Source organism: Arvicola amphibius, chromosome 1 (assembly GCF_903992535.2).
Source record: "Arvicola amphibius chromosome 1, mArvAmp1.2, whole genome shotgun sequence".
Classification (NCBI taxonomy): Eukaryota; Metazoa; Chordata; class Mammalia; order Rodentia; family Cricetidae; genus Arvicola; species Arvicola amphibius.
In genome coordinates this window covers 122098865-122111609 of record NC_052047.1, presented here as the reverse complement: position 1 = coordinate 122111609, position 12745 = coordinate 122098865, and the positions used below count along the sequence as shown (strand labels likewise).

The 12745-nt window shown below is 44.4% G+C and overlaps 1 protein-coding gene across 9 annotated transcripts in view; it reads left to right on the top strand.

Moving 5' to 3' along the window:
• The window catches only part of Dnah3 (dynein axonemal heavy chain 3), a 235906-nt gene that overhangs the window by 113399 nt on the left and 109762 nt on the right, over positions 1 to 12745 (top strand). For 8 of the 9 annotated variants that reach the window (XM_042055422.1, XM_038346132.1, XM_038346167.1 and 5 more), the window contains 7 exons: positions 890 to 1069; positions 6760 to 6883; positions 6985 to 7141; positions 7389 to 7532; positions 9314 to 9980; positions 11024 to 11189; positions 11778 to 11994. In XM_042055422.1, coding sequence (XP_041911356.1) covers positions 890 to 1069; positions 6760 to 6883; positions 6985 to 7141; positions 7389 to 7532; positions 9314 to 9980; positions 11024 to 11189; positions 11778 to 11994 — 1655 coding nt within the window. Of the gene's footprint in view, positions 1 to 889; positions 1070 to 6759; positions 6884 to 6984; positions 7142 to 7388; positions 7533 to 9313; positions 9981 to 11023; positions 11190 to 11777; positions 11995 to 12745 lie in introns of those variants that run through there. The other variant, XR_006020847.1, reaches the window with a different exon arrangement.

Genomic DNA, 12745 nt, shown 5'->3' with positions numbered 1-12745 from the left:
CTCAGCACTAGAATGACTATAAAATGGGAGGAAAGAGAGACAGTTGGCTTAGTTTATGGTCATCCAGCCTTGGTAGAGATAAGATTTCTTTAGTGACTTGACTACTTTGCTTTTCTGGTGTTTGGGTCAAACCCCAACTTCTGTCTCTGGGTTTTTATTATTCATGTTACAATTTGAGATAAGCCTGGGTGTCTCAAGACAGAAAACACAACAAAAGGAAACTTTTGTGTAGAAAGAAGTGGCGGGCGGGCTGTGTCCCGTCACCCGGCTAGCTTTATTTATTTAAAATAATTACATGGAAACTGTATTCATTTAAATACTGCCTGGCCCGTTATCTGTAGCTTCTTATTGGTTGATTCTCATATCTTGCTTTAACCCATATTTAGTATCTGTGTAGCACCACGAGGTGTGGCTTACCAGGAGAGATCTTAACCTGCGTCCATCTCAGAGAGGAGAAGCATGGAGACTCACTATGGAGACTGCCTGAAGCGACTCCCCACTCCTGCTACCCAGCATTCTGTTCTGTCTACTCCGCCTACCTAATTTTCTGTTCTCTTAAAGGGCCAAGGCAGTTTTCTTTATTAATTAACCAATGAAAGTAACATAGACAGATAACTCTCCTCCATTACTTTTGGCAGGGCCTTCACTGTCATATGCTTAGCAATTAACAAAATGTCTATGGCACAGTAGACAGTATATTTTGGCTAAGAAAAATGGCAGAAAGGAAACCCTTTAGCATCTGGTCAAGATGTCTACTGGCTGGGTCTAGAATGGGGGTGGGGTCACTGGAAACAGACTTTCTCATGAAGGGAGCAGGCATTGGTTACCCCTGTAAGATCAGAGGATCCCATGGACTCACAGTGTGCGTGGCTGTGACTTCCTTCTGCAGATGACCTCAACATGCCAGCCAAAGAGGTGTATGGAGCCCAGCCCCCCATCGAGCTGCTGAGACAGTGGATTGACCATGGTTTCTGGTTTGACAAGAAAGACACAAACAGGCTGGACATTGTGGATGTTCTGCTTGTGACTGCCATGGGCCCCCCTGGTGGAGGAAGGAATGATATCACTGGTATGTCTAGGAAGAGGATTTATTCCTCTCTCCAGTCCCCTGCAGAGTGGGCTATGATGGATGAATTGGTTCAGGGCCTTCTGACAGGAGAAAATGTGGCGTATGCCTTTGCACACAGCTGGGAAGGTTTGGGGTAGCACCAGACTTCAAGTTGGAAGCTGCATGTGGTGGGATGGGAAGATGAGCAGAGTCTGTGAGGAAGTCTTTGTGTATTCACCAAAAAGAGGTTTCATAGGAAGAGGAGAGCTCCAAGGCTGCATTTGCCTTGGATCTAAGCATGGCAAAGTCTAGGGAACCTTGAAGCCATGGGGAGTTTTTTATACTACTGTTTTCTTTGGCTCATTCAAGCAGGAATGCGCTTCCAGAACACATAGCAATGGGTAGTTTTCAAGTTCAACCATAGACAGGATCTCTGCAAAGTGTCTGTCATGGAAGTTGGTCCTCAGCAACTGCCAGGAGCATGTCTGTAATCATGATCTCAAGCACAGCACTGGACCCAGCGGCAGCGCCCATGTTCCATGGGGGCTCAGGGAGTGCCAGGTGGAGGGAGCTGAGTGGGTTTGTGGGGTGACCTAAGGGGAGAAAGGAAACAGTGTTCCGCTCTGGACTGGGTCCTCTCAGGAAGTCAGGATGATCTGATGAGTCAGTGTCTTAATTTTTATCCAGAAGTCTGTAAAAATGAAGAGAGCTCAGTGCTGTCACTTGGTAAAGAAGCTGAGTCACTCATATTAGCTGTGGGGGAGGAAATTGGGTTGCTTTCATGGTTGGCAAAGCAATCTTGTTTCCATTGTAATTTGTCACTGTCAGAAAATGATTACATTTGATGTTGATGCTTTTAGAAAGATTTATTTTTATTGTATGCGTATGAGTGTTTTGCTTATATGTATATATATATGCAGCGCATTATATATATGTGTTGGTCTGCATGTATTCATGTATTATACCAACATATATATTATATATATGTAATATGTTATATATATAATATGCATGTATGCCTGGTGCCTGTGGAGGCTAGGAGAGAGCACCAGATCCCCTGGAACTGAGGTTATAGAAAGTTATAAGCCTTCATCTGGTGCTGAGAACCAAACCTCAGTCCCCCCCCCAAGAGCAACAAGTACTCTTAACCACTGAGCCCTCTCTCTAGCCCCCAATGCTGATGTTTAGTGAAATTGTATTCAGTAGGAAACCAGCAACCTAGCCTATAGTTCCAGTTATTAGTATTCAGATGGAGAAACTGAAGTTCAAGGCAATGTATTATGATTATTGCCAGCACAGTGATTGAGAACATGGCAACAAATAGAACAAATAGTCCGTGTTTGCCAAGCACAAAGAAAGCATAAATTTACGTTAAATACTATTTTTTTCGTCAAAATACTGAGTGAGGCCCTCAAATTTATATACCTACCAATCAGCAACATAGAAAATATCAGTCAGCCTCCACATGTATACATACACACACACACACACATGTAGTGTGAAACGGCGGGGCTGTGTCCCGCCACCCGGCAGCCGGCTAGCTTTACACCCGAAATAATTACACGGAAACTGTATTCTTTTAAACACTGCCTGGCCCATAGTTTCAGCCTCTTATTGGTTAATTCTCACATCTTCCTTTAACCCATATTTAGTAATCTGGGTAGCACCATGAGGTGTGCCTTACCAGGAGAGATCTACCAGGAGAGATCTTAACCTGCGTCCATCTCGGAGAGGAGCAGCATGGAGACTCACTATGGCGAATGCCTGAAGCGTCTCCCCCACTCTACTTCCTTGTTCCCACAATTCTGTTCTGTCTACTCCACCTACCTAATTTTCTCTTAAAGGGCCAAGGCAGCTTTCTTTATTAATTAACCAATGAAAGAAACATAGACAGATAACTCTCCTCCATCATTTCCCCTTTTTCTGTTTAAACAAAAAAGAAAGGCTTCAACTTTAACATAGCAAAATTACATATAACAAAACAGTTATCAAGCAAGTATTACAGTTACAATATTTAAATCTATTTTATCTTTTATCATAACTAAGGAAAGCTATAACTATCTATTTATTCTTCAACTCCATCAAAGACTCCAGAAGGATACAATGCTACCTAAGTAAACAAGAAATAAGTAACTTATAAAACTCTAGAAATGACAGAGACAACTCGCTGCCTAGACAGTCACCCAAAGTTCCTCTGTACCGTTGGGGCATCCATCTTCAGCCTTCAGGCCCATATTGTCCAGCAGACATTTCCATGAAGCAGGAAATTCCAAAGACAGTTCAGTCACTTTCTGCTGTGTCCTGCAGAACGTCTCACAGACTCTTTCATGAATCAGGAACTCCGAAAGACCATCTCACCTTTAGGCAAGTTCAGCAGTCCTCTCTCTGCGGGTTCTTTGTGTCCAGTTTATGGAACAGTCCAGCCAAGAGCAGTTTCTTGCCCAAATGGCTAACAAACTCCATAAGTAGCCTCTTCGATGCCCATCTTCCTCTTGAAGTAGATTGGTGCTGCCAGGAGCAGACGTGTCTCATTGTCATGAAAAACCCTAAGTTATTAAAACATTAAATGCCATATTCTGCAGTCTTTGAAAGATATGAAGAATGTCTATCTAACTGAAATATATCTCTACATATCTAGAAAATCTAATTAACATGACTATAAGCTTGACTATTATCAATGATTATCCATTAACAACCTATATTTCCTAATTATACATTACATTCTTTAAAATGAACTACAATCACAATAGCTTAATCAAGATCAGAAATACATATACATATAACAAATTGACCTTAAAATCCATACCATTGCAAATTATTCATCTCTATATCATATCTATATCATATCCCCCTTTAAATGTAAAAGAACATTTATAAGCAATATTTGGGAAAATGGGCGCAGTTTTTTCTCTCCAAACTGCTTCCTGCTGAATGGGGGCGCTGTTATTTAGGTCTTTCATGGTGTAACCTGTGTGCTAGGTTCATCTCAGTCGGCAGTTGAGCGAAGTAATTTTTTGAAGATGTTCACAGCAACCTTTCAGGAGGGCGTGGTCTATCATACCATATTGGGATAGAAGCAATCCACAGAGTCTCGTCCTCTGTGAAAACAAAAGAAGAAACTCTTTTCCAAAGCATCATGTTCTTAGATCCAAATCCTGAAGTCATACCGTTAAGATGTCCATTCTGGTCTAGCCTGGCAGCCCATATAATGAAATGTCTCTCTGTACTTAGCTCCTTTACAGTCAAAAAAATCAAAGAAAACACAACAAAATACACAATCCAGACTCTCTGTGAATTTTCCATTTTTACGTGGCTTATTTTTACTCTATCACTTTACTTCTTTTAATCTATAACTATCTGTACTCTGTCTCTTTAAAGACTTTAACCTTTTTTTTTTTAAGGCATTAACTTTATTCTCTATATTTTCTTTTTCTCTCTTTTAAGCCTACGTGAGCCATTTAAAGGCCTTCTATGTCTGAATCTTTCCTATTGTGAATCTGTAATTTTTTACTATCCAGGAGCACTTCTTAAAAGGTTAACCACTTCTTAAAATCTTAAGTTGCGCCAGGTAATATGTACCGCCTGTTTACAGCCAAGTCTAAACCTTAACTGCGCTGTTATTATGGTAATTGCGATAGACCTGTCTGAGCTCAGCACAATTCAGCATGGCGGAGCAGAGCCAGAGCTGCTACTGCCTCAGTACACAGCAGTCCACATTGGAGCTGCACTCAGCAGTTTAATTTTGATACTGAGCGTGCAGCACAGAAACTCTTTTAATCCAAGTTACAGCCGAATCTGACGCGCAGAGCACCGTGCAGTCTGTTCTGTCTACTCCACCTACCTAACTCTCTGTCTCTTAAAGGGCCAAGGCAGTTTTCTTTATTAATTAACCAATGAAAGAAACATAGACAGATAACTCTCCTCCATCACACACACACGTACCAACATCCACATGTATATATACCTCTATGTGCAAGTACATAGATCATACATACACACACACAATGGTACAAAGAGATTAAAAAAGAAAACCCAACATTAACCTATGATTTACACACAAATACACACATATACATACCCACATATGAATGCATGAATACCAAACACACACATAAACATACTCATGCAAGGACACATTCATACTAGACACAGACACACACCTATGCATGAATACATATATACCAAACAAACACACACATGCACACACATACATGAACACATGAATACCAAGCGCACACAGACACATAAAAATCAATCTATTGTTATTTTTTAATAAGAAAAATGTACATATATGTATTTTAAATCTATTTATTTACTCTTACATGCATGAGTGTTTTGCCTGTGTACCATTGTGCATACAGTGCCCATAGTATCCAGAAGAGAGTGTTGGATGCCCTAGGCCTGGGGTTTCAGATTGTTGTGAGCCCCATGTGGGTACTGAGAATTAAACCTGGGTCCACTGGAAGAACAGCCAGTGCTCTTAACCACTGAGTCATCTCTCAAGCTCCCTATATGTACATGTTTATATGTATCCCAACATACATAAAAGTATAATACTAAAACAGAGAAACTATATATTTTCATATATGTGTGTTATATGTATATGAAAAACTGAAGGAAGAATTTTGGAGAAAAGACAGCAGTAATGGAACTCCAAGTTTGGGCTCTTCCCAAATCAGTATATCAATGTAAACAACTTACAGAGCCCCAGTTCCCAAAATGCTAATGATTAGGAACAACGCCAAGACAGCTGCAGGACCTGTAAGCTCTGCGCATTGTGAAAGAAAGCAGGAGGAAGCAGTGGGGTTCCACAGGCCTGAGAGGGCAGATTAGAAAATGGTAGTTAACCTGGGAACAGAGGGCAGTGAGGGAGACGCCATCTACAAAACACTTTTCTAATTATTTGGGTATTCTACGGGAACCAGACATTTCCTTTAGTTTTTAAAATAGTGTTGTGAGGCTGACGAGATGGCTCAGAAGTTGAGAGCATGTGTTGTTCTTGCAGGGGGACCTGGGTTCAATTCCCAGGACCCTTGCTGGCAATTCACAACTGCCTGTAACTGCAGTCCAGGGAATCCAATGACCTCTTCTGGAGTCCTCAGACACCAGCATTCATCCATGCGCAGACCCATACACAGACACACATAGAAATACGTAACTAGAAACTGAGGGACTGGAGCCATGCTCCACAGAGCAAGAGTATCCTCTGCTCTTACAGAGGATCTGGCTTTGATTCCCAGCACCCGCATGATCGCTCACAACTCTCCGAGACTCTAATTTCTAGGGCTCTCATGCCCTTGGTCTCCAGGGCATCAGGTAATGCACACGGTGCACAGACTTACATATAAAATAGCTAAACAAATTTTAAAATAAATAAGGATGAAATATTAAAACTTAAATCAATCTTGTGTGCCAGAGGAGGCACTGTTAACATGACTTCTGCAAATCGTGGAGGCAGTCTGTATTCATGCCGAGCAAGCAGCGGCGCCCCCAGCCACTCATGACTACGAAGCACTTTTCATGCAGCCAGTGGAACCGCAGAAGCCATTCTCGATGTTATAGTTACTGCTGAGTATAAATAACTGCATGTGGCTGGCTGGCACATCAGTGGGCAGGGCTATAGAGCACGAGAGCAGGGAGAGACTGACTCTTTCCCAGGGTCACCAGGTCTGGGAAGAACGTGCGCAAACTCCAGATCTGTGTGTTCCCAGGACGATTCACTCGCCATCTTAACATTGTTTCCATCAACGCCTTTGAAGATGACATCTTAACCAAGATTTTCAGTTCTATCGCTGACTGGCACTTTGGGAAAGGGTTTGATGTCCAATTCTTACGGTAAGAAGCTCCTGTGGCTTCCTGGTTATTGACCCCGGGTGGGGGGGGGTCCTCATTTCTGCTTGACTATGTGACTGGTCTGCCTCCCTCTTCCATCCAAGGTATGGGAGGATGCTGGTCCAAGCTACTCAGACGATTTACAGAGCTGCAGTGCAAAACTTCTTGCCAACTCCCTCCAAGTCACACTATGTCTTTAACCTTCGGGATTTTTCACGGGTGATCCAGGGGGTACTGCTGTGCCCGCACACCCACCTGCAGGTCAGCCACTACTGTTCCTGTCTTGCAAATCTCTTGGCAGTATTCCTGGGTGTGTATTGATAGTGTGGCTGATAGGCTGGTCTTCCACTAATCACAAACTCTGTTCTTCAAAGTGTGCGGGACACAGTACTTTATATCCCTTGTCTTATTTATACCTCACACCAACCCCAAGATTTAGAGGCTTTTTGAGAACCATCTCCACAAGCACCACCTTTGATACATTCAAATGACTGCCTTTGGCCTCTAGGACGTGGAAAAATTTATCCGGCTTTGGATCCATGAGGTTTACCGAGTCTTTTATGACCGTCTGATTGACAATGAGGACAGACAGACTTTTTTCAACCTGGTGAAGGAAACCACCTCCAATTGCTTCAAACAGACGATGGAAAAGGTGGGTCTTTCGTTTGTTTGTTTGTTTTTTTGAGACAGGGTTTCTCTATGTAACTGCCTTGGCTGTCCTGGAACTTGCTTTGTAGATAAGGCTGACCTCGAACTCACATAGATCCATCTGCCTCTGCCTCCTGAGTGCTGGGATAAAAGGCATGCACCATCACTGCCTGGCAGACAAATCTTATTCTAGAATCATCTGGCTTCAGAAACAGGCCCACATTAGTCTCAGACTCTAGATTCCATTCCCTGTAAAGACCACTCTTCTCCCCGAATCACGGGCAATGGGCCATCCAAAAATTAGTCTTTGACTGGTTGATATTTTACTTGGTCCAATTTTGCTTCACTTCTAAGATAACATGTAAGTTTCAGTTCTCTCAAAATGGTTAAAGTTATTTATTTTAAATTAATTTAAAGGACTAGAGAAAAGGCTCAGTCATTAAGAGCAGGTATTGCTGTTTTAGAGGACCCAGATTTGGTTCCTAGCACCCACATTGAGCAGCTTACAATTTACCTCTAACTGGGGATCCAAAGATCCCCCACCCCCACCTCATAAGAACTTAAACACACATGCACATACTCACACATAAACACACAGGAATGCTCATAACTAAAAACAAACAAAAATCTTTACAAATAAAACTAATTTAACTTAAAATACATTCTAAGGTCAATTCATTTGGATCTGGGGAGGAAAACACAAATTTTTATAATATGACCAAGATCCTGGTAAAACTCAACCAAAAGACTCAGTGTCATGTAATTATGACCATTTTCTTCTTCCTGTTTTGAAAGTGATCTTAAACCTATATATTTGCATCTGAACTTCCTTTACCAAGCAGTGGTTATATCCTCGAGGGAAACATAGGAGTGTCGTATGCCGCATCCCGAGGCTGAGAGCAGAGGGATTGACAGGTCCTTGTATCCCTGTATCAAGAGTGGGAAACATCTAAAGCACCCTACTCTAGGCAGAGCAGAGAGCAGGCTGTCACCCACACCTCTGTTTGGTACAGAACCAAACATGGGAAAACAATGCCATCCTTCTCCTGCCTTCTGTGGGATCTTACAAGCCTATATTTAGCAACTCAGGGACTAGCAGAAGTGTGTATGGAGCATAGGTGTTTCTGTGAGGCTGAGCTTGGTGGCATAGTCCTTTAATTCCGATAGAATCTCTGCGAGTCCATGAACAACCTAATCTACATAGTTCCAGGCCAGCCTGGGATGCCCAGCAAGACCCTGCCTAAGAACAAACAAGCGAAAATGGTAGTCAGGGCTAGGGAGCTGGCCTAGTTGTTAAACACACTTGCTGCTCTTGCCAGTTTGGCTCCCAGCGCCCACATCAGGCAGATCACAACCACCTGGAACTCTAGCTCCAAGGGACCTGACTCCGTCTCTGACCTCTGAGCGTACCACTTCGTACATGTGACATATATACAAACATTTAAAAAATTAAAAATATGTGTATGTGTAGCTGTGTGGAGGTATGAACATATGCATATGGTGCCCTCGGGGTCAGAAGAGGCTCCCCTCCAACGGAAGAAGTTACAGGCAAGTGTGAGCTCTCTGGTGCTGGGACCTGAACTTGGGTCCTCTAGAAGCTGCACATGCTCCTAGCCACTCAGGGCCAGCCCCACACAGCTGTACTGTTCTTCTATCCAACCATCACATCCACATACTGTTTAAAATGCTTCTGTTGACAGGTCTCCCTTTTCACTCCTTCCCTCCTCCCCACAAGCAGCCTAGACCACAGGCTAAGGGCCCAGCTGACACTTGTCTTTCCCACAGGTGCTCATCCACTTATCACCCACCGGGAAGATAGTGGACGATAACATCCGGAGCCTCTTCTTCGGGGATTTTTTGAAGCCAGAAAGTGACCATAAAATCTACGACGAGATCACTGACCTGAAACTCCTCACACTAGTTATGGAGTACTATCTGGATGAGTTCAACAGCATCAGCAAGGCCCCCATGTCTTTGGTCATGTTCAAGTTCGCCATTGAGCACATCTCCAGGATCTGTAGGGTCCTGAAGCAGAACAAAGGCCACTTGCTCCTGGTGGGCATCGGGGGCAGTGGGCGGCAGAGTGCCACCAAACTGTCCACATTCATGAACTCGTACGAGCTATATCAGATTGAAATCACAAAGAATTACACAGGCAATGACTGGAGGGAGGACCTCAAAAAGATAATGCTGCAGTCCGGAGTGACCACCAAGAGCACCGTGTTCCTCTTCTCAGACAACCAGATCAAGGATGAGTCATTTGTGGAAGACATCAACATGCTTCTGAACACAGGTGACGTGCCCAATATCTTCCCAGCGGATGAGAAGGCTGAACTCGTGGAAAAGATGCAGACGGCAGCCAGGACGGAGGGAGAAAAGATCGAAGTCACTCCCCTGTCCATGTACAACTTCTTTATTGAGAGAGTGAGGAAGAACCTTCACATTGTCCTTGGTGAGAAGTGGGAGAGTCTGCATGCCCTTGGCTCTCTGACATCTTTAGGGTCTTCCCTAATCCAGTTTCCTTTCCTGACCCCAAAACTGATCTAATCCAGGCAGCAACTAACAGTCACAATCTATGCTTCCTCTGACAATTTTTTTTCAATCTTGCCCCAAACAACTGTGTTAAGCCCGTTCCCGTCTCTTCAGTTCTCTGCAGTCTTCAAGAAAGATCACAGCTTAGCACATTGCCTGGTGCAGACCACCAGGGTTCTCCTCGAAGGATCTGGGCAACTTCTCCATAACCCCAGCAGATGCGCTTAACTGTTCTCTCCTGGTCACCTTTCTCGGTCCCTACATCCCTCACGCTAGCCAAGCCACTGTCAGATCTCACCTCTGTACCATCCCTTCCTGTCTCTGTTCTTGTTCATTCTAGACTTGTCTGATCCATTGATGATTGCGCATGCACATGCACACACACACATAAACACACAAATTAAAATAATCACTTTCTGTTAGGATGGAGATCAAAGAACAAAACCTTCTTACCCATGTCTTATAAGGTCATCCACCAGACTGCTCCCTGTAATCCTCTACCCTCAAGCCAGATTCCTCTCCTGGCCCTTTAGCCACACTGACCTCTTAATACTTTCACCTATGCGCTGTGCTTCCTGCGAACACCAAATAAACAGTGAATGGAATTTGAATTGCAGAGCCAATGGAGATGGGATCAGAAACAACCCATGAGCAACTTCTGTTAGTATCTAAACATGGGTACCTTACGTGAAAGCACAGAGAGAACAGATGGGACAAAGGGCTATATCCCCACTAAGGGACCCAAATGTGCATTCAGGAGATTGGAAAAAAAAAAGACTACCATAATACATTGAGACCCCATCATAAAAATATCCCACAATTCCTGTTTCCCAGGCTTTCATCATGGTTATTTACAACGGCATCCCCATCCAGAGGCATCATTGGCCCCTGGGGAACCTCTCCCTTCCCTTTGTTTCTCCAAGCCTTGGTGGACGGGAACTAACCAAGCCTATTTGTCGCTAGCCATGAGTCCGATTGGGGATGCCTTCAGAACACGCCTGAGGATGTTCCCTTCGCTGATCAACTGCTGCACAATTGACTGGTTCCAGTCCTGGCCGACCGATGCCCTGGAGCTGGTGGCCAACAAATTCCTCGAGGACGTGGAGCTCGATGACAGCATTCGGACAGAGTAAGCGTCACTTTCAGTCCAGCACCCCAGGTGTTCCAGCTGAAATCCCAGCTGGCTGTTCATGCTCTTTTACAGAGTTCTCAGCTGACTTTTTCAATCAAACAACATTTGTGTTAGCTGTTGAGTTCAGCACCTTTGCTGAGAAAGAAAGGTAGTGAGGGCCAGTGAGAGAGCTCAGATGGTAAAGGCTACTGACAGCCTGGATTCGATCCCCAGGACCCACGTGGTAGAAGGAGAGAACTGACTCCTGCAGCTGTCCTCTGACTCCCACGTGTTTGCCATGATAGGTACAAGCCTGCACATGCATGCACAGACACAGAAAAGAAGCCATATGTAATATGTAATTGAAAAGTGCTCTGTACTCCAGCTGCTTCTCCAGATGCCAGAAATTGGAAAGTCTTGCAGAAGCCCTGGTGGTTCCTAAAAGAGTCAGAGTCATCCCTGTAGACTGTCCACCTCCCTCTTTCTCTCTCCCTGGTTCCGTTCGCCTGTTTGGCTCTAACAGTCCAGTCAGGGTACACACCCTCTGAGGCCCTGATGTCCGTGACTGTAGAAAGTCTCAGGTGACTCCTCTGATCTCCTTGGCAGGGTCGTCTCCATGTGCAAATACTTTCAGGAGAGCGTGAAGACGCTGTCTGTTGAGTATTACAACACACTTCTGAGACACAACTATGTGACCCCTACCTCCTACCTGGAACTGATCCTGACCTTCAAAACGCTCCTGAACAGCAAGAGGCAGGAGGTGGACATGATGAGGAACCGCTACTTGGCAGGCTTGCAGAAGCTGGAATTCGCATCTTCTCAAGTGAGCACTTTGATAGAACAGGGGACAGAGGTGGGTGTGTCGAGACCCAGAATGTCAGAGGGCATCAGATACACACAATCCGGCCAGCACTTGCCTAGCTCACCTCACATACTTCATTTTGATCTCAGCTTAAGGTGACCCTGTCTATTTGAGTTCACTTGCTTGTTCATTGTGGACTTGTTACTTACGGTTTTAACTGGGTCTCTTAAAGTACCACAGTAAGGAGGGCATGGGGGCACATACCTTTAATCCTAGCGCTTGGGAAGCAGAGGTGGATCTCTGTGAGTTCAAGGGCAGCTTATTCTAACAAAGTAAGTTCCAGACCAGCCAGAGCTACCTTGTCTCAAAAAAAAAAAGGCAGTAATTAGCAACACTCATCTGAATCCTGGCACTTCCTTAGTTAGAACCCCGACTGTGGCATCTGTGTGAGCCTTGGGCAGGAGAAGGTGGGGCTTTGAAAGGCAAGGCCTGGTCCCAAATTACAGTGGTCTGACCTGTCACTGTGACTCCCTGACACGGGGACAGCTGGGACCGTCTGACACAGACCACTTCGCTGCTCTGGTCCTGGGGCTGCTGGGTCTAATGTTGAAAGCTAAAGTCTCTCTAGACCAGGGTAAGAAAACCGTGGTGTTGGGGAGGCAGAAAAGGGACCAAAGATAGCGTAGAGACTTGTGGGTCACACGCCTGGTGCTGTGTGCCAGAAAGTTCTGCCATTGTTTCCTGTTAAAAAGAAACCACCACACAGAGAAGC